Source organism: Photinus pyralis, unplaced genomic scaffold (assembly GCF_008802855.1).
Source record: "Photinus pyralis isolate 1611_PpyrPB1 unplaced genomic scaffold, Ppyr1.3 Ppyr1.4_LG7, whole genome shotgun sequence".
NCBI lineage: Eukaryota > Metazoa > Arthropoda > Insecta > Coleoptera > Lampyridae > Photinus > Photinus pyralis.
This window is the reverse complement of record NW_022170738.1, coordinates 25,407,039-25,429,762: the sequence shown is the minus strand read 5'-3', so window position 1 is coordinate 25,429,762 and position 22,724 is coordinate 25,407,039. Positions and strand designations below refer to the sequence as shown.

The following is a 22,724-nucleotide window of genomic DNA, read 5'->3' as shown; positions in this document are numbered from 1 at the left end:
TTGATCAATTGACGTTTTATATGAAAGACGTATATCATTTTTGTACATGGGTAAGAGTTCAGGTGCCCGCCTTTGGTTTTTGTCTTATAATGTAATACAGGGGTATGTTTGCATACAAAGTAGGGTTTCGAGACCCATCACATAATAGTATTCAAACAACATAAATATTCAGGAGTCATGAAAAAGTATCACATTTGGCATTTATGCACAATAGGATAGTGGCAATCGTAATAAACTTCAAAGGAGTGGACATATTCTTAGAGACTTGACTTCCGGGGCAAACAATAGTATATTGCTGACCAAGACGTGAAGTGAGTTTTCGCTGACAAGTCGGAAGTTTTACGTACGAAAAGGCGCCGAATACAGAAATTCCGACGTGTCAGCGGATCTCACTCGTTCATGGTAAACAATAAATTTTTTTTATTAGTATGCTCGAATTTCTTGTACCAGGTGACCCAATAAGACTGTTCCTCAGCCATATCTCGAGAACCGTTCGTCATCTGACTTAGGAGTAAAAAAAATTATTGTGTAAATCGGTCATGAAGAATCGCTGGAAAATATTTTCAAGTTCTAAAAATGACCAACAGAGGGCGTAACTGCCATCTTGAATTTTAAAATTGCATTTTCTTTAAATTTCGCATAACAAACTAAAAAACATTTGTTCACATTATGAAAGAGAACCAGTTTATCTATCATTTTCGTAAAAACAAAAACTCAGTTATTTCAAAAACAAAGATGGCGTGGGGCGTTCAATTGTTTTTGCAATAACCTGCTTTAACTTCTTAACCGTTTGACCGATTGTAACAAATTTGGTATCGTTGAAAAGAGCATTCATTGGGCAAAAAGAATAATAATAATATAATAATATATTTATTGGTGGTGTATATAGACATATGCATGTTCTTCCACACGTCAAAGTAAGATAGAAAATGCAAATATAGTTCATACTACATTGTTAAAATTAAACTTGCAGAAGTCTTCAATACTGTAGAATGCGTTGCTGATCAATATACTTTTCATCTTGGCACTGAACTCCCTCTCTTCCAGATCTCTCAATGTATTGGGTAGCATATTGTAGCATGTTTTGATATAATAGTGGACGTCTCTTCCTTTGACTGTCCATAACCAAGTTTCTTTTGGATCTAATGTTGTAGTGGAACTTGTCACCTGTTTTCCAATAGAATGAAGATTCTTTTTTCGCCTGTATTAAACAGTTCAGAATATATAGGCATGGTAAAGTAAGGATCCTAAGCTTGCCTTGCAACACTCTCTATATTTGAGTCCATCAAGGATTCTAATGCATTTACGTTGTACAGCAAACACTTTGCCCGCATGGGCCGAATGACCAAATCAAATGAATCAACCAAAATATAGTTAATTTAGTTGAATCCTTCTCCGCCAGGGGGCTAGTTTTGACACTATGGTCCAAAATCAAATGGAATGGTATGACTTTTTGTTTATGAAAATGTTGCCAAATAACACCCAAAGAGGCCAGTCAAAACCGTTTTTCAAAATATCGTTCCTAACCTCAAATATTGGGAAAATGAGATTAATTAATTAATATAAATGTTTAAATTGAATCTTATTTGACGTATTTCCGGTTTTTGTCGATGGCGCGAAAGATTGTTTGGAAAAGGACCCTACACTTTTAGGTAGGCCTTGGAAAATTAAACAAATGAAACACGATGCATTATAAAATAATAACAGCGGTAATTTGTAAATTATTCTACTGTGTTTACATTCAGTTTTTTGAATTTGTAATGTTTTCTAAAATGCCGATTTCTAACCAAGAAGCATTTAATACCCCAAATCATCCAAGAGCTGTACGGTTGACTGTGTGCGGGCGGGAGTTGTCGTCGAAAAATAAAACTTCCACCTCTTCCCAGCTATGAAGGACCTGGCTCGAAACGCAGCGGTTCGAAAGATCGCGAATGGCGTTTGATCCCTCGGCGCTCGAGGGTGGTTAAAAGCGCCCACGAGCGAAAAAAATCGCTCAAGAGCGGATAAAGCGCTCGCGAGCGGAAAAAGCGCACATGAGCGAAAAAAAACGCTCAAGAGCGGGAAAAGCGAAATAATGATTATAATTTAATTTACAATAAAAATAAATTTACAAATTATAGTCGGTAAATCATGTGAGCGGACGAAAGTAGCTGCAGTCGGTGGAAACCTGGGTGTTCAGTCGGTCGAACGGACGGACGAGCGGACTCGAGCGTCACCAAGGATACGACTTTGCCTCTGGTCAAGCCTCGGGCAAACTCAATTGGAGTAAACAGTAGCTCCAGGAATTCTAAAAAGCAAGCGGCGACGGGCTACTGGTGAATGCTAAAACAAAATTAAAGTGCTTACGAGGGAATAGGTAGTACATAAATGGGATTCGGTACCGATATCTACGGGAAATCAAATGCAGGAGCGCGAAACATTATCCCCCCTCCTTATAATTAATGAAACGGAAAGTAACAAAAAGCTTCCCTTGCAATGAAATGGAGCAGTAGAAATTACTGTGCAAGAAAAAGCAAAAGCTATGAATACAATGCGGTAAACTTAATGTAAAAGCAAAATTTAAATACGGTATGGTTGCCAAAATAAATGTACAGAAAGTGTGAGAACTATGGTACTTACAAATAAGTTGCAAAAAGATTTAAATACGGTTAAACAAAATAGACAAAAGTATTCCCACTAAAAAAACAGGTTTACTCCTTATGAAATTTGGCTATTTCATGGAGCAAAGTGAGTTTTACCTGTTCGACGGCATATCCTTGTGATCACGCTCGAAAATGAAAACTTCCTTCCCAGACGCCTAAAAAATACGGGGCCAGTGTCAAAATTAAAGTTTTTTAAGGGCGCATCTAACAGATATAATCTCGAATCAATGGGAGCCTGTTATTTGTAATCCATTCAACTAGTTACGGTTAATTATACTTATCCAAATAGTTGGAATCAAATCTCAAAACTCGGCAGTCCAGTAATACCCCTTGTTATGAAACCTTCGTTAGTGCTTGATAAATTAATTTTCTGTATTTTATAGCAGATAGGTATAAGTAGGCTAAAGTCTCTTTAACAGCAAGAGTAGATAAAGTGAAACAAATCATTGGTCCCTATGAATAAAAGTAAGCAAATGCTTATACTTCAAGTAAATACTCGTAACTGCCCCTTCATACTGGTCTGTTTAGCATGGTTTAGCAGCGCTGCACTGCGTCCTGTCCTTCTGCTTAGAAGCGCTGCTAAGTCGCCCAGTGGGAAGGAGCACTTACGAGTATTTACTTTGAATTTTGCAAGTATAAGCATTTGCTTACTTTTATTCATATGGGCCATTGTACATTCCAATGACAACTGTCATTAAAAATGGGATGCTACTGGTAAGAGACGACACCCATAAATTTTCAGACCGAGAAACGCTTTCTAAGAATTGGTGGACTGTTCTTTCTCAAATTTAAACAGAATCACCTGTTAATAAACGCAAATCGATGGAGTATATTAAACCTGTCAAAAGCTTTGAGCGCGCATGCGCACAAGTAGATTTTTGTGTGTACTGATTTTACTGAAACGGATGGTTGCTCTATTTTGCGTTTTGCAACTTTGACGAGGAACAAAAAATTATTAGTTGGGACCCTAATTATTCACTACGTCAATTTCTGCTCTGCTAGTTACCGGGACATAACTATGGCGTTGCAATTTCCATTAATTCATTCTCATAATCGTGTTTTCAGAGGTAACGTCAATTCGTAGCGGATTGCGCAAGCGTAAACGTCCCGAATCGCCGCAATGTACGGATCCCCAAGTGACCGAAGAGTGGGTCGACGAAGACAAATTGGAACTGTGGGAAATTAAGCAGTATGGAGAAAAGTAAGATGGCACGTTTCGAACGATGCTTTATTGGGCTTATGTAAATTTCGGCTTTAATTTCCTATAGTTGTCGACAAACATAACCCGACATTAACTTCTGTAGAATTAGTTTTTGACGCTAGAAGAATTCGATAGTATCACGGTCGGCGGCTTTAGTTTGTAGTGTTAAATTGAGGGATAGATCTAAATGTTCGTTGATCTCACATTTGTGCATGTTGTTCACTAACTGCTTGCGTTTGTGTGTACCTACAGGATAGAGAAGGCTAATGTCCAAGTTATCACTAGGAGTCGTACCGGGAATCTACCCCCAGCACGTGCAGTGACCGAGGTTCCCGCGGAAACCACACCTACCAAAGTGTCGGTTACCAGCAAGGCGACGCCCGAAGAGATTAAAGAAAAAATGGAACAGCAGTTGCGATTGCAGCGAGCCGCTCATCAACAAAAGAGGGCTTTGGAATTGAAAAGTCCGCAAGGCCAGATCATTAAAATGGTGGGCAACACGGCGCAAGGTTAGTTCTCGGCACACTTCCCTCGTAATCAGAAATAATCGTTCTTAACTGTTAAAAGCTGCCTCTACCACTACTGCTAGTACTAACACTTCTTCCGCTTCTACTAAAACTACAATTCCTACTCCAATTCAACCGAAAGGTACGTTTTGGAGTGATTAGTCGATGATCAAACGTCACGCTATGTTGCCATACTAAAGTTCGATATTTCCAGTTACAACTGCAGATGGTCAAATGAAGATTGTGAAGAATGTCGTAATGCCGGGCGCCAATCTCTCGACGAAATCGACTTTGACATCCTTACTGACCGCTAATACGACGCCGACCGGCAACAACAAGTTCACGGGACGTCGCATCTTTATGACCAAAGCGGCGGATGGAACGACGAGAGTGATCGCGGGAGCTGCGAACATTCTGCCGAAAACCCCTCCGAATTCGCAATCGCTAATTAAAGTGCAGACATCGACGGTTCCAACTGTTCAACAGATACAAGTCCAACAGCCAGGTATGTTGATTTCTCCCTATCTTAAATCTTGTGAAAGACACCTGTAGATATATTGAATTTTTTTTTAATTGTACCATAGTAACAACTGTACCAACCTCGACAACAACTACAACACTAAAAACCGCGGCGGAAACACCGCAACGCGTTCAAATAATGCGATCACCGGACGGGCGACTAACGGTCAAAGGCCTAATGCCAGGTCAACAAATAGTACAAATGCCGGATGGAAAATTGCAAGTGCTCACCACGACACAAATACATCCGGCAACAACCGCGCCAAAAACTCCGCCGGTGACGTCTACCAAAGCTATTATTAAAACGGCTAATAATCCAACAGGCAAATTGGTCCTGCAGAGCGGTCAGTTGAAGACGGTACAACAAATCCAACCTCAAAGTCCGACGAAAACGCAACAGATCATCGTCAAACAACAGGGTGCACCTCTGGTACAAAAAGCGGCGACCCCAAACTCGGTGGTGGTAAGCGGCGGTCAAGTCTTACAGCACCAAGTTGTTGTCGGCGGGCAGCAGGTGATAACCACATCCGGCCAACAACAGGTATGACACCTTCACGTTTCCACCCCTCGATAATATCATTCGATTTAGATTGTTACCAATCAAATAATCGTAAACAACCCGACGCTCGCGCAACAGTTGGCGACGGGAAAGCTCCAAGTGGCGTCGGTTAACGGACAACAAGTGCTAATCCGTCCAACGGGCAACGGACAGGCGCAAGTTGTCGCCCAAATAACCCCCGGCAATATCGCTCACACCGCCCAGGTGCCGCAAGTCCAAACCGGCACGCCGAATCGACAGGTCATACAGCAGGTATCGCAGCCGGTCGCTCAGGAGCAAATGACCACGACGAAGATAGTCCAGGATAATGCTAATCAAGTTGACCAAGCTACGATGGAGCAGTTACTCATCGGGCAACCGCCCGGTACTGTGATCAAGTGCGTTACGGCGCAAGTAATTCAAACGCAACAAGGACCTCGAATTGTTTTGCAAGGTTTGCAGGGCGCGGATTTCACCCCCCAACAGTTGTCAGCGGTGCAACATCAAGTGAAGCAGCAGCTGCTTAAAGGTAAGATGAGAGTTACAAGGGTAAGGTCACAATCGTTTGCATTTGAATACAAAAGTAGATAGTAATTTGCTCACGTATACCTCCCTATACAACTCGCTATGGCGGTTATGTAATTGCAGCGTTCTTGGAGTAGAGAGTAGAGTATGTAATGGATTAGGCGCAATTGTCGACTTTACAATATTTTATTTTTTAACACTGTGACTTCGAGTTTCTTTGGAATTGTTTCCTCTACTTCCCAGAGCAACATGATTGGTCCTTATTCTACGGGCGAATGTTCTAACTACTATCAGTTGCATTTGTCCATCAAGAAGAATTGAAAGATTGTGTAAGTTGTAAAAATCAGTTCTATTGTTAAGGTCTCATTAGTGACCAAAAATAAAAATTAAAAAACGTGTATTTGGGGGAAGGGGGGGGGAGTTGACAATTAATTGATAACATATACAAGATGGTAGGTGTTCAGGACTCGTGTCCTCTCAGCTAGGAATTTGCATTAAAGGAATTTATTACATACAAAGAATAACAAATTTGCTGTGGGTAGCACAGATACCACCTGCGCATGCGCGATTCTGCCCCTTTTTGTGTTCAGGAATATGTGTAGTATATCAAAAACGGGACTGGGGAGTTTCTCCTCCTGGGGTTCTGGAGGCGTGTAAGTGGGGTAGGGAGGTAGTCGGTGTAGAGTGCTGAAGTGTTTTTGATGTGGTAGCTGCTGTTGGAAGGTCAGTGCCAGAGCCTTTATCTGAAATTTTAAATTAGCGTACTATTGCATCTATGGTTGTGATCCGAGTATGTGGGAAGTGAAATCGAGGATTTGGTTGTCAATTTGCTGAAGGAATAGTGAGGATGAAATTTAGGTTTTTTTTGGAAGTACTCGTTTGCGGTATGACTTGTTAGCGTATTTTCCTCAAAGTGAAAAATCGCTGCATTTTGACGTCCGTCTGTCCGTCACACGTACTCCTTCTAAACCACTGAATCGACTTTGGCGATATAGGACTCATTTGAAAGAGCTTGGTCCAAGGATTCCGTGCATACCCATATTTTTTTGGTTTTACGCATGCGCAGTGTCAAAAATTTGGTTTAACTCATGTGCGATCCTAACTTTTTTATTTATGAAGATTTAAATGAAACTTTATAATATGCAAACACTACGAATATAAGTAAAATTAACGACGTTTTTTTGTGGAATGTGTAAGGATTTTCTGGGTTGGGTCACGGGAGTTGGTTGGTTTGAAGGTGACTGTTGGAGCAGTTTGACCCATTTGGATCAGCCTGCGCTACTTTCTCCTCTTCTGCTCAGTGATGTAAATGCGCTTGCGTGGTTTTGTGTGTTGTTGAGGCTCGGTGACTTTGGTCGTTTGAGGGATATCCTGGGACACTCCCTCTGGTTTATTGTTTTGATCAGTCTCCATGTCAGAAGAGTGTAAATTCGTCCCTCTGCCTCTCCACCTATCACAGAGCCCAACAAGTGGACGTCTATCTAGACGCCAGCGTTATTAGGTTCGAAAGGGTAGCGGAAACTAGGCCTGATTTCGCTCGGGAGTAGGTCATTCGAGAACAGCCTACCCTCAGCTAGTCAGTCTGCTGCCACCATCCCACAATGCTTTCCCAGTGGACGGTCTGACCCGATGACACAGCCGATTGATCATGGTGGTCATCCGTTCATATGCAGGGTCGAGTCTGGCGTTACACACCCCTCCCCTGTCCCCTTGCTGTCGAGTCACCTTTAGAATTTTTGTTTACATGGGAAATCGTACTTAACTTGAACCTCCAAAGGCAACTCGAGCGTTATCTCAACTAATTAGGAAGCTAGGGCGTTCAGAAGGGGATTATGTCACGGCTTCCTATAATTACCAGGCTCCGCTGTAAGAGCTGGCAACGCCGCATCAATACCAAACAGTTCGCCTACCATCTCGACTGTTGTGTTACTGAATTATTAAGAAACCAATGATGTTTATTTTTGCCATTTTCAAAAGTGGTAAAGTGACACTGACATAAAATGATAGACCAACAAAACAGTGTTGTCAAATTTCATACAATTTAGCCTGTTAATTATAGGAAGCCGTGAAGCCCAACTTTGACTTTTTTGAGGAAGAACCCGAGAACGAATCTGTGGCCATTCTGTGCACTGAATTTACTATGGGATGTAATTTTTGTGCCATTCTGAGAAAATTTGCGAACTTTCACCTTTTCCATAAAACCTTCTTATATCGGGAAAATGGAAAATTTTTGAAATGCACAATGTCATGTTCATTTACGAGGTACAGATGCGTGTAATCCAAATATGAAGTTTTGAGCTACAGAGCAGTTGGTGGATTTTAACATACAAGGTGGTTCAAACCATCTGTCCACCCGTTTTCTAACGAATATTTTTAAAAAATAGCCCAAGAGTCATAGAACAACAAACTTAGAATGGAAACTCTAATGTAATGTAAAAATAACGCGCCATCTCGTGTATGTTCTCAGCAGCTTTTGCGTGAATGGCGCCAAATTTAAATATTAAAATGTAAGCTACGTCCGCATTATACTGCATTTCTCCGGATCTGTAACAATAACATTGGATTTGACTAGCTGAAACCTAAAAGGTAAATGAATCCAGCCAGTGAAGTCCAATTTTATTTGTTAGGGATCCAGATAAATTCATTTTAATGCCGATGCACCTCACCAGTCAGGGGCTTCAAAGAGTACAGACCACTTGTTTTATAAGTAAGAACTCCAATTAATCCAATCAAGGAGTTATATTTAATTTAATATGGATATACAAGATACAAGATCAACTTCATGGAACTCTACTTTATGTTTCTCTCAAGATCGTTCTAAAAACAAAATATGTAGCAATTTATTACAATTCAATTAGTGTTACCTGCTAAAGATAATGTGCGAACTGCCACACGCTTTAAACCTCTTCGTGTTCCAGGTTCTAAAGCGCAACCAGAAAAATGACGTTCACAAACCAAAAACTTTTGTGTAAATTTCTTCCACATTATATTCTAAACCAATTCTATAAAAACTTCGGGCTCCATTTTTGGGAAACGTCTTCACAATTTGTCACACAACATTTACGTTTTCGATTTGTATATGCATAATTCATTGTAATAATGAATAGTAATTATACTTAAAGCACAATAAGCCGTCAATCAAAATTCAAAATTCATAATGGCGACACGTACTAAACTCACTAGATTTAGTAACTTTAACACGCACGCTAACTATGCGCCATCTATTGAATGTTCTTCAAACTAATTATATTTTTGCGCGATCGGTCATTTCTGACTATTTACCATGGGTGTTTCCATGACAGTACGTAGAATTTACCAGTTGCTATGATTACGACGACGCCAAAATTACTTACCGATCTAAAAACAGAACAGCAAAAATACTTACCGACGCCTTTTTAAAAATCAACAGTCTTACATTACATTTAATCTTTAATTATTGTTAGGTACATTAAACGTACAATTTGTGCTGTTGTTTCCTATAGCAAGACGCTCATAAAGTCATAAAGGAAGTGCAAAGCTAGTAAACTACATCAGACACATGCACATTTTTATGAAATTATTAATTTCAATTTTGACATTTAAACTGGTTACCTAGTCTAGTGATGTACACCATACCACTTCGATTATTTCGATTTATTCTGCTCGTTAATTTCTTAGTGCATATTTATATTGGTTGGATAATTTTAATTTCGATCGCGCAAAAAATGTTATAAGCACGTCGAACGTTAAGGGTTACCGTTCTCAGACAATAATTGGAGTCGTCGCTTCGCTCCTCCTCCAAACAATTGTCTTCGAACGGTAAAAATCCCTTACCGTTCTCCATACTTATACTATTGTACTCAGTTGTTCCTGTTTACGTTTCCCTTCTAAGTTTTTTGTTCTGGGTCAGGAGTTGTACTAATATTGTTGGCACCTTAACCAAGAAAAACCTTTACGATTAATGTGCGCATGTCAACTTTTTTTATAGTTTAAATTTTTAACCACAGATGCTTCAAGTAAAGTTTGTCGTGATAACAGGTGGCGTTGTAATCGCAGAAACTAATTTTAAATGTTAAAACAACTAATAAACATGATAGAAAAAAAACCTATCTCAGCTCATGCCAAAAATAATATTGGAGTTAAAAAAAATTGTTACTTTAAGCATTTATAAAGGGTACAACTTTACTGCCAAGTGATTACAGCGCCACCTGTTACCACAACATAAAATGTTGAGAATAAAATCTTCACAATTTTTTGAGTAGAATCGAATTATGGCATAAAAAATGTAGGTTCCCGTTTGAAATTACAAAGTTGCTGCCGGGGGGTAAATTTTCAGGGTCATTTGATAGAGAACAACAATATTAGTAAGATCTCTGGGTATTTGTTAAAAATGTTTAAGTCCCTGAGATAACGGATGGACGGGTGGTCTGAACCACCCTGTGTATTAATCATTGTCATCACAAATTATGTTGTTCATTAATCTGATTCAAAACAATGAGATGTTCCCTTAATTATTAGTTTTGCAACGATAAAATGTAGTGACTCAAAGGGCACATTGAACTGCCTCTAATGGCTAGTAATGTCTAAAAACAAAGAAAACAAGTATAAATTGTGCACAACTCTTGTGCAGATAAAGCGCATTTTTTTTTAACCGAAATAGCTTTTGTTTTGACTTCACCAATGAATATATTTCTTGCATACGTCTCAATCGCCCTTTGTGAGTACCCTTTTCCGACAATCCGTTCTTGAGGTATAAGGGAATATACCCAATCATGATGAGACCTTTCATTAGAGTACCATGAAGAATAAAACTAGTACCGCTCCACCCCCTCCCCCTCCACCCCGTACTTTGATAAGAGGACCGAAAGAAGGGCAGTAGTTGATAGAAAACTGTTCCTTTCGTTGAGATCGTTAAGTAGGATACAATGAGAGATAAAATTAATTTTTAACCCCCCCCCCCCTACCCTCAGGCCCCATCGCTCACTGATCTCGAAAAAGAGTCGCCCCCCCCCCCCCATTTTCTTAAATTTACCTTGGCACCACTAAACTACTTCACAATAATTTGGTGCCGTTTTATATTTTTACTGTGTGTTTATCTACAAACATAGCGCCATCTACTACCTTCTTGTAATGAATGCAACATAAATAAAATCTAGTAGCGTGTTCACAATGCCAACAAATAATACAGCGGTGCATTTAAGGCATAATGTTTCATTTGCAGCTCAAGCTTCGACCGGTAAACAGGGTGTCCTGGGGCCTACAAAAATATATTTGGCGGTACAACCAACCGGCGCCGAAACCGTAGGATCGCCGAATTCTCAGCCTCCCCCCTTGGCGCCGGTACAGCAAGTTACGGCGCAACCTCAACAGCCAATTCAAGAAATTAAAATACAGACGAATCCTGTCCAGGCCAACTTTGAGAAATCCATTCAGCCATCGCCAAACACATTGCAGCCGACGACTGTACTTCAACAGGTATGTTGTAAACTTTGGGTTTGGTCAGTGGCGGATTTAAAGTTTTTGCGCCCCTAGGCACACCGAAAGATTTGCGCCCCAAAATAATCTTTAAATTGCAATAAATTTTAAGATGCTATTAAAAATCAAATTATAACTTGAAATTTTTAAAACTAATATGAAAAGAAATACAGTATACCTAAGATTAAGTTTTCACACACGTCAAAACTTGCATTGTCGATTATCGTTCTTACAGTTTGTTTAAACTATACCAATTTCAATTTATTTCATAATTTTAATTAAAGATTTTTGTAACTTGTTAGGGAACTTAAAACTTAAAATGTTACCTAAAATAAATATAGTGCAAAAAATGCCGCCCTCTAAAGTTGTGCTTATATGTAAATCCGCCACTGGGTTTGGTTATACCAGAGTTCAACTTCAGGCTACTGAATTGAAGTTAACTATCATGGTACAATCGGCCTTCATTTTGTGGACACTAGTGATGGAGTTATAGATTTCTACAGGATTTTGCGTCTGGTTTTATTTTAATTTAACAAATAGCGCGCTACATTACTTTTAAGTAATGTCACTAGATATAGAAAGTACCGCAATCATCCGCCATTTTTGGCCAAATTTGCTGCCAACTTAAAAAAATTGACAAATAAAATCTGAATAGCTGTCATTTTTTATAACCTAACTTCATAGTACTGTCATGTTTTATAAAAATATATACAGATATCTCCAAACAGGTGGAACAATCCCTAACATTAAGGTTACTAGAATCTGGTAACTTCCGCCATTTTTGGGCAAAAATCGTGCGTTCTCTCTCTAACACACGAGCCCAATGGATTGCGGTACTTTCTATATTTAGTGACTTTACTTTTAAGGTCTCTTTGCGACACAGCGCTGTTGAGATCTGTACTTCACTAATACTAAAACGCGTCAGTAGATGGAGTCACTTGTTTAGATCTTTTCTCTAAAAAAAAAATCAGACACTGTCAACATTTGCAGGTGGCCAACGGCAATTCGACTAGCGCAATTCGTCAAGTACTAGTTAACGGGCAACAATCGTCCGCCTTACTTCAAGCGATGAAGGCGAATATGGAGACGAATCAACTGACTGCCGTAATTCAACCGCCGCTTTCGACGAGCGAGGCCAATAAGCAATTTGTTGTTACGCCCGATTACATTCAGCAAAGTATGTTTCAATATCATCCTTCAGTTATAGTGTCGAATCCTAACTGTATAATACCCATTGCAAAACGACAATTTCAGTAGTCGAATATAGCTGATTTTTTATACTCTAGACAGATAGTATTAAGGATGAAAAGACTTATGTTCCTACGTGCAAATGTTTTTAAACGTTACTTTAGACTTTGGTTTGAGTCTGTGATATTTTGCTTTTTTTATTTTCTTCGTGTAAGCGTTTTTTATTCGTTTTTAATCAATGTTTCGACTGATTAACGTTAAATACCTTTTTGTGTTTGGAAACATTTGCTACTCGTTCGTAATCTCTAAGTAAAAAGTATTACAAATGATGTGTATCGATTTCATGTATTCCAAATTTATGTAATAAAAGTTTACAAACAAATATCACAGACTTTTCTTAGTATGTCGCCCCCCTCAACACTTTCGTTATTTAGTTTGGTCGTTTTGCTTTGGGTCTATCACTATTATTTCTTTTCCACTTTTATTTCCTTATTATTTTTCTTTTCTCATAAACTTATGTTTTACGTGCAGCGATTAAAACCGCTTTAAAACAAGAGAATTTGAATCCGGAAATCGAGGAGAAATTACTCCAGCTGCAACGATACCAAGAGAACAAAATGAAGCAGGAGCCCGAGTTACCGCCCGTGCTACCACGACCTAGCAATCCTCCAATAATCAGTACGATCCGCATGCCCGTGCGCAAACGGCCGCCGAACTCGAGGGACGACGACACCGAATGGGTCATGGAGACACCCAAGCGTAGTCGGTTTACCAAGAGTAACGAAATTAAAAAAGAGGAACCGCCGTAAGTGTGACCGACGACAGTTGACGCATTAAAACTAATTATCGGATACATTTTAGTATTCATCAGATAGTTAAAGATAAACCGGTATCGCCGCGCGCGCGAGTTAAGCTAAAAGACACGCAGGAAGACGAGAAACGTGTCGCGATGAAAACGAAAATTATGGTTGCGCTCTTTCGTCAGAAGGAGGCGCTCAAAAAGGAAATATTGCGAAAGAGGGCGCTATTGGAAAGAGAATTGCAGTGTGAAATACAGGTGAGTGATCGAGTTCAAGCGTGGGATAAGATCCCAATTTACTAAATGCAGCAGTCTAGTTGTCTTGAATAAAATTTTGAATCATTGTATGTATGTATGTAAGATAGAAGGATAAGTTCATTTAATCTGTAAGTCTACTCTTTGTAACCGCAAATACAGTAAAAGGTCGAGTGAGTATCTTGACTCGTCAGGGGTGCCTAGGAGTATTTGAAGGTGGCTTGCTGAAAATAATGTGCAAAATATTTTGTCAAGAGATGGCGTGTTTCAAAGTTCTCAAATGCATTTATACTACTTATGTCATTGGAAAATGGTATGGTGGAATCGACCACTTCAAAACAATTGGAACTCTCCTTTCTCTCTTTTCTCATCGTTTGTCTTTTGGCCCACCAAAAATACGAGACCTGTGCTCATAAGGTGAGGGTGGTGTAGTCTTTTTCACCTCTAGATGTGTTGCTATGGTAAAATCTAACACTTGTGGGCAAGGACTGAAGTAACTTTATCGCTTGCCATTAACAGTCGTGTACTGAAGGTTTAATTGAGGAAGGGGACTTCCAGACTAACTGTTAGGTTATTCAGGACAGACTCCAAGATTGAAGGTAAGTTGGCTACAATTCAAATATATTGCTGTGTGCCGTCAGTACACCACCTACAAAACAGCTAGCTCAAAACAAATCAAAATTGAAACTTATAATTTTATAATCTCTCCTCATACATATCCAGTATCTCCTAGAAGAAAATCCTAATATTAACATAAAATTTCATAATTCGAGAGACTTAGACTTAGAAATAAAGACTCACAAAGCTTGTTTGAACATATTACTCCGCACGCATGCGGTCAACAAGTAAAATAAGAAATCTGAAAATTACCTACAGTTTTTTCTTAATAATCCAAATAATCTGGCGGTACAAGATTTGCGATATAAGGCGCACTCAACTCGCACACGAACGCTGGACGCTTCCGGAACTTCACTTTGGTTATTTTGCTTCTGCACAAAATTATTATAAAAATGACGAACTGCGTCTTCAACAAAACAAATCGGACTGACTGCCTGAGAAATTAGCGTAAACAAATTTACACGTCTTTTAAACCGTTGCGAAACTAACGGCATTTAGCACCCGTCCCCAGTATTTAAGGAAACACTACTTCCATGATCTCCTTTATGAATTTTCAAATAAACCGCCAATCACACTTATTTTATTATATTTGTTTGTGTTTATTTTTGAGTGGGCGGGGTTTCAGCTGCTCTACCAACCCAATCCACTATACATTTACAAATATCCATGCCCGAACCCGGATTCGAACCAGGGACCCTTAGCACCACAGTCCAGCTTGAACTGAACTGCGCCACAGGGGCCGGCACTTAGACTTCATAACACCAGGTTCGAAGGAACGCGTCTCCACTTCACTCCAATATGAAACACCTGCGGTAATTAAAGTTCGCCTGGTGAAAAAACTAATCGCAACGACCAGATGTGTCTTACTTCTAAAACCTTATTTAAATTGAATAAATTACAAAAGCGATAAAATTTAAAACTAAAACGACACAATTACAAACAATTCTCAAGAGGAAAAACAAACGCTAAAATACAATTTCAAGTGAAATGAACTAACTTTGTTTATTTCGTAAATAATTCCCCAAATTTACTTAATAAATTGAAATAATTTCACATACAGGATGCCCCGTCATTATTTTTGGTGTTTAGACTAAAATAACGTGTTTACACAACAATATATTCCTATGTGCAATGGCAAACGGGCCCTAAACCTCCTACATAAAAACCTGTCCAGTTAACTCACTTAAACTCAGGCGCTCACAAAACCTTTTACATACAAATTTTGGGTATAAATTTCCCAAGGCACGTCGGCATCCGATACAACGAAGATATTTTAATTAAATTTCGCCCGAGAAAAAAATTGAATAAATTACAAGAGTGATAAAATATAAAACGAAAACGACACAATTACAAACTATTCTCAAGAGGAAAAACGAACGCTAAAATACGATTTCAAATGTCGTAACGATCAAGACTTAAATTTTATGAATTCGAGAAACACAGTAACCTTAACGGCCTATAGAAAAATTTATCGTGGGCACATCTTCCATTTTGTCAACTTTCACAAGTAAAATTCCTTTTAACCCACCAGCAGTACCTGCGGGTCTTCAATAAACTAACACCTGTGTTTACTTACGGCGAACACCTGTTTATCTTGAAATTAAGTAGCTTTTACGGGACGAAAACGAACGTCTTATCGCAAAACCGGATTTAAATGAGATAAACTTTGAAAAAATAAACGCTTCCTGCAATTATTTCCAGATGTCCCTAATCTTTCGTAACGTAATGTAACAATAAATCAATTAAAATATAATTAACAAAATTAAGCATCTAACAATTTCGATACCTATCAGTAGTGACTTTAAATTTAAATAATATGATCGAATTTATGCTCAATCCAAATTTATCGTTAAAAACAATTAAAATTTAACTTATACATGATGACCCATTATACTACAGATGCTGATAACAATAAAAACATCCTCATTACATAGTTTACATAACAATATTGCTGTGGCCCTTAAATTTCGGGTTACATACAAAACACCTCTTCTTAATAAAATTTCTCTCAGTACACATCCGCACCCCAGCACAACAAAACAATTCAATTCTAATAATAATAAGTGACATTTATTAGATTACTGGAAATACAGAAGGAAAAAAAATATATAAACATTCAAATAGATAATAAACTAAATAATTAAAATTAAATGAAATTAATGTTCCGTAATCTAATGGGGCGAAGTTCAGTTTTGTGGTGAGACCCTAGAACTGCTCTACCACTTAACCTCACCCTAAACTGAGCAAATAAAAGAATTAGTGGAATGAACTAAAAAATATGTATATTGAAAGGGGGAGAGAGAGAAATAAATCAGTCATGATTCTAAATAAAGAAGAAGAAAAGGAAAAGGGGAAGAAAAATGATCAATTGTTTTGCTCGCGTAGAAGTAAATGAAAATAATTTCGTTTAAATGCGCCTTTTTCTTTTCTTTTTATATACGCGGGAATATTGTTATATACACTTGCTATGTTGTATGAAAAAGATCGCTTAAACATTTGCGTTTTATGTAGTGGAGGGGTAATTAATTACTACTCCTTCGACTCCAAAAAAGGTCATTTACCAAATTTTGAAAGCACTTGAAATGAACTTTGGGCGCGCATCAGATGTCGGAATTGAGCATGAGAGATTCATCTGAATCATTAAATGGATCGAATAAACACACGACTTGCATGATTTTACAAAAACAAAATTTATTCTGCGACCACAAACAAAATCAGTCAGTAAAGATGAAATGTCAGATTAAAAAATTACAACGCCACCTTAAAATGCATTAAAAGTTGCTGTGGAGGAAAAGTGTCATTGGTTTTGCTATAGGTCAAATAGTAACTCGGGAAAAATTAGATCGTGCAATCGAAAAATTCAGTTTTTCAAAATATCTCAAAGTCAAGAAAATTTTCAAGAATCTTATTGCCTCTCGTTTAACCAAATTTGTATCCCTCCGAAGAGATCAGTGACACTTCTGATATATTTCATTAGCAATAACCTTTAGGGGCGAATCACCTTGAATTTGGCGCTTGCGCAGGTCTCAAAGTCAGAGTGGGCTTACACTCAGTGATGTAGTCGTTAATGAAACGGTGATATACCGTCATAATTATTGGTTGGCCCCATCCTTGCCCCAACCCAACGTGGTCAAATTTTAATTTCGCGCTTGAAATGTCTTCTTTGGGATGGAAAAAGGTGTTGGGTGTATTTGGCTGACCTTGGGTACGTCCAGCCGACGCAACCGTTGAATATGTTGAGACGTTGATTTATCTGACCGATGAATGGTGACATCTGGTGGAAGTCAACACACAAATTTGGCGGAGTTTTACCTCGCCGTAATATCATAACCTAACATTTTGTGTTTCTCTAGGACGTTCAATGTTTCGTTATTCTCAACTGCCACTTCCAGTTTATATCATCTTCAAATAATTCTTGCACAACAATATCAATTTTTTGCCGATACGGAAGTAAGGTTAAGATACAAGATGATAAAGCACGGTGTCAACAGAACCGTTCAGGTATCTGTGGACGTTTCCTAATAAATACAAGAAAACACATTTGCGTCGGCTTAACGTACCTTGTTTGTTTGCTGTCCTCTCGAATTTTCTAGGGGAAAATTGCAGGTTTGCCAATCATGCTTTTCATTGATAGCACGTTTGATTATCAGAAGGTGCTTGTTGGCTTCCAGAGGTGACATGTACATTAAAAGCAAGTTTTGGGAACAATGAGTCAGATCAGCAGGTACCAATATTCTGAGAAAGGGTGGGATTTGACTCATCTTTGGTGCAATAAATTCCTTCTGTTTAGAGGAAGATGGTTCATTATATGATCTTGTACGCAAATTTAATATTACAACAAAATATGTGGAAAGTGGTAAATCGCAACTCATATAACACACATAGATTCTCGCCCCCGAAATAGATAACTCGCCCCTCGTGCGGATTTTCTAGCTTTTGTAAACATTCCACCAAAAATGAACGCGATTTCAAACAAAAAAACTCTACTTGTAAGTAAGCTGTTAATCTTTTGTTGTATTGACTGTCCAATATATTGTGCGTTTGTGAAAATAAAGAAAACTTCGGTGTTGTATGTATGTATGTAGACAAGTGTAACAAATCTTGTTCTTACAGAAGGAGGTGGCAGAAGAAATAGCGGCACAAACACGATTAGAACGTACAAGACAAGATGAGGTGCGTAGTGCGACAAACAGGCGCAGATCCACAACAACCACGCTGCCACCCGCTCAGGTATCTCCCTCGTCTCCTCCAAGCGTTAGCAACTTGACGCCTCCCAGTGCGAACACGAATAAGAGCGCGGGAAGACCTCGACGGAATCAGCGCCAACAGACGCCGACCTTGAACTCGCCCAAAATTAAGAAGGAAAAAATTTATTGCGTATGTCGAACGCCCTACGACGAAACTCGATTTTACGTCGGTTGCGATCTGTGCAACAATTGGTTTCACGGCGATTGCGTCGACATTACGGAAGAAAGTAGCAAGACGATGACGGAATTCGTTTGTTCGGAATGCAGGCACGCCCGTGACACCCAAGAGATATTCTGTTTGTGCCGACAGCCTTACGACGAATCCCAGTACGACTCGCTCTCTCGACATTTTAAATTAGTAACATTTCAAATTCGTAGGTTCTACATTTGCTGCGACAGTTGCCAGGACTGGTTTCACGGTCGCTGTGTCGGCATACTTCAGTCGGAAGCTGATAGCATCGACGAGTACGTTTGCCCGAATTGCCAGAAGAATTCCTCGGTCAACTTTGCCAATATGAAAAACTTGAGCGATCGAGATTTCGAGGGTCTGCGTAAATTAATTAAACAATTACAGGTATTTATACAAGTGGTGAGGTAATTTTACTACAGATAGTTCATAAAAGGGAAGTGGGACTTTTGAGAACCCTGAAGGCTCTTTAGCATTTTTGGACATCAAAACATTAAGGAAAAAATGCTTCCATTACTTTACAGTTTCATGTACAGGGTGGCCAACTAAGAATGCGAGGTACTGTATCTGAGAATCTATCCATCCTAGAGGGTTGCAGTAAAAAAATTTATTACTAAAACGGCCACGAGAAAAACCTGGAAAATATTTTTAAGTTTTTAAAATGACCGCTAGGGGACTTAACTGCAATCTGGAATCTAAAAAAGTGATGTTTCTGTGAATTCCGCTATATTAACCTAACAAAAAAATACCCGGTCTTTGAAGTCGACGATAATCTGAACAATTTTTGTTTGACAATTTTTCTTGTATCTCTAAAAATGAAGTGGTGGGGGGTATTCAAAGGTTTCCGTAAAGAACACCCTGTATCTTCGAAACGGCTGAGCCGATTTAAACAAACTCGGGTTAGTTCAAAAGAGCTATTCTTCAGCTACAAATATTATAATATTTGAAGTTTTGTTAGTTTCACATATCACCGCTTGAGGGCTTTTTTCGACATTCCGACAAAAATGGTTAATTTTCTTAAAAAAATTAAATGCATTGGCATTGGCATTGGGAGTGCTTTACGGAAACCATTGAATACCCCCCACCACTTCATTTTTAGAGATACAGGAAAAATTGTCAAACAAAAAAGGTTCAGATTATCGTCGTCTTCAAAGACCGGATATTTTTTTGTTAGGTTAATATAGCGGAATTCACAGAAAATCACTTTTTTAGATTCCAGATTGCAGTTCCGCCCCCTAGCGGCCATTTCAGAAACTTAAAAATATTTTCCAGGTTTTTCTCGTGGCCGTTTTAGTAATAAATTTTTTTACCGCAAGCCTCTACGGTTCCCAGATACAGTACCTCGCATTCTTATTTGGCCACCCTGTACAAGTGTAACAATGAAGTGGAGGGAAGCAAAACAAACATTTTTTTCAAACTTAAGATCCAAAATGTCCTTAAGTCCTCAAATTTTACAAAGTGCTTAACTCTAAGTCACTGTTGCCAATTGTGATGAGTTATCTGTAGTATATTTACCTGAGCCACATTGATCTTGAAAACTGATCTAAACTAAACAACTGATTCATTTCAGTGCCACAAAAGTGCTTGGCCCTTTATGGAACCTGTCGATCCAAACGAAGCACCCGATTACTACCGAGTAATTAAAGAACCAATGGGTAATTAGAAACAATTTCCTCGCGATTAATCGTTAACATTTTCCTTTTGTAGATTTGCAGAAAGTCGAAACGAAAATAACGGAGCAGTCGTACAACAAACTTAGCGAATTTATAGGAGACATGACGAAGATATTCGATAATTGCCGTTACTATAATCCCAAAGAATCTCCATTTTTTAAATGTGCGGAATCCCTCGAAGCATATTTTGTAAATAAAATTCAGTTCTTGCGCGAGAAACTTTCAGAAAACAATAGACAGTGAATTGAATTTTTGTAAAAATATTTTAAGTGTATTTTAAGTTTGTTATTTACGACAATAGTATAAGTATATTCTTTATTTATTGAGTTGTTCAGCAAATTGTCGATCTCCTTTTAAAAGTTTTTTTCTGATTTGCTGAACTGTATGTAAATACCTATATATAGTATTATTGTGAATAATACAGTACATAAAGATATTGTTTCTTATCATTTTTTAATTTGTAACGAAAATTAGATTTGTCCATTTTAAAAATAGATATTTATCACTACTACAATCTTTTGTTTTTCCTCAACTGATTCCAAAGCAGGATCCAAAAAAATCACAAGGGTCTCTTTTTACATGGAATTTAGTCGTAAGTTTCACCGAAAAACGGCAACTCCAAAATTGACAAAGAAAAAACTTATACATTTTGGTTCATGCCTTTTTTTGAGGGCTGAAAAATAAATTGTCTCAAATCGACAGGGAAAAAAGATTTTCTTATAGAATGTGGCCTGTATCCTACATGAAATTGCACATTTTCAAAGTCTGTTAAATGTTCTTATGTAGATAGATACGTACGTGGCGACATCTCATTGGAACTGGTTCAACTATTACAAGAAAATAATTTGGAAAAGTATGACAAAACATGGCCTTTTTTTGAGGTCCGAAAAAAAGATTGTCTCAGATCGATCGGGAAACATTTTCTTGTAGAATATGGCCTGTAGAATCCATAATTTCAAACAGTTCCAAGATTGGGCTACTAGTTCAAAAGTTACAGCCCTTTGAATTTTCTTTCGAAATTGGTCTATAACTTTTGATTGAGAAGTCTAATCCAAAAAGTACGAATCGTTTTGGATTCTACGCCCCAAAATTAATAAGAAAAAGAGTTTTTCCGAGAAATTTTGGTGCAGTCGATTTTTGGTAAAAAAGGAAGGTTGTACTGTTGTACACTGCCTTCTTTTGAGGCACGAAAAAAAAATTGTCTCAGATCGACCGGGAAAAAAGATTTTCTTATAGAATGTGGCCTGTAGAATCCATAATTTCAAACAGTTCCAAGATTGGGCTACTTTGAATTTTCTTTCGAAATTGGTCTATAACTTTTTATTGAGCAGTCTAATCGAAAAAGTACGAATTATTTTGGATTCTACGGACCAAAATTAATAAGAAAAAGTGTTTTCCCGAGAAATTTTGGTGCAGTCGATTTTTGGTAAAAAAGGAAGGTTGTACACTGCCTTTTTTTTGAGGCACGAAAAAAAAATTGTCTCAGATCGACCGGGGAAAAAGATTTTCTTATAGAATGTGGCCTGTAGAATCCATAATTTCAAACAGTTCCAAGATTGGGCTACTAGTTCAAAAGTTACAGCCCTTTGAATTTTCTTTCGAAATTGGTTTCTAGTCTATAAATTTTGATTGAGAAATCTGAATAAATGGCAGTTCAAAATGTACGGAGTCTTGCAAGATCTGTAGAACAATTGTAGTTTAAAGGCCCGGTTTTTGAATAGATAGAATACAATAAATACTAGTGCGCCATCTCCATGGCAATCGATACACTTTCTATCAATTGTAGTTTTAGTAGTCTAGTTGAGATGTCGCCACGTATGCAACTTCTTTTAAAATTTCATTTGAATTTATGCGATTAATTAAAATGAATTAAATGCAGTGCCGTTCTTAAGTTTTTCGGGGCTCTGGGCCATTCGTTCGTGGAGGCCCTCCTTACCCTCAATAAAAACGGCAGATTGGGGAGATTCAAGCAAATCCCTAATATGAATATGGGCACTCGATATTTGTGTAGCCTGGTTTATAGGCAACACATCATGCACAATGAACAGAAAACATTTATTTATGCAGTTCGTAACTTCTTATGCATAGGAGTTTATTTAAAGCCCTTGGAAGAACAATTTCAATAACAGATACATTAAACTGAACCGTTTTACAACAACTTTCACATGAAGATCGCACAAACAACACATTTTTTCGTGATTGCAAACTGCGTAACACTTTTGCCTTATTTCGCTGCCAAGTTCACTATCGTTTCTATAACCGTAGTTCTATCAAATAAACTCTAGGCTCAATTCTTTAAAGAATAGCTTCGCACCATCGCCAGCTGCTGCAATCATGTAATCTTTCCGATTTCAACCTTGAGAAGTTTGAAT

The 22,724-nt window shown here is 38.2% G+C and overlaps 1 protein-coding gene across 4 annotated transcripts in view; it reads left to right on the top strand.

Annotated features, from left to right (window-relative positions):
- Positions 1-20,860, top strand: part of LOC116177085 (nucleosome-remodeling factor subunit NURF301) — a 35,463-nt gene extending 14,603 nt beyond the window's left edge. For 2 of the 4 annotated variants that reach the window (XM_031495956.1, XM_031495952.1), the window contains exons 5-18: positions 3,708-3,843; positions 4,096-4,352; positions 4,411-4,491; positions 4,564-4,854; positions 4,934-5,409; positions 5,458-5,935; positions 11,132-11,385; positions 12,376-12,562; positions 13,105-13,378; positions 13,435-13,630; positions 18,359-18,819; positions 18,871-19,066; positions 20,250-20,334; positions 20,387-20,860. In XM_031495956.1, coding sequence (XP_031351816.1) covers positions 3,708-3,843; positions 4,096-4,352; positions 4,411-4,491; positions 4,564-4,854; positions 4,934-5,409; positions 5,458-5,935; positions 11,132-11,385; positions 12,376-12,562; positions 13,105-13,378; positions 13,435-13,630; positions 18,359-18,819; positions 18,871-19,066; positions 20,250-20,334; positions 20,387-20,595 — 3,581 coding nt within the window. In that variant the 3' untranslated portion in view covers positions 20,596-20,860. The remainder of the gene's footprint in view (positions 1-3,707; positions 3,844-4,095; positions 4,353-4,410; positions 4,492-4,563; positions 4,855-4,933; positions 5,410-5,457; positions 5,936-11,131; positions 11,386-12,375; positions 12,563-13,104; positions 13,379-13,434; positions 13,631-18,358; positions 18,820-18,870; positions 19,067-20,249; positions 20,335-20,386) is intronic. The other 2 variants (XM_031495953.1, XM_031495955.1) reach the window with 2 other exon arrangements.
- The last annotated feature ends 1,864 nt before the right edge of the window (positions 20,861-22,724 follow it).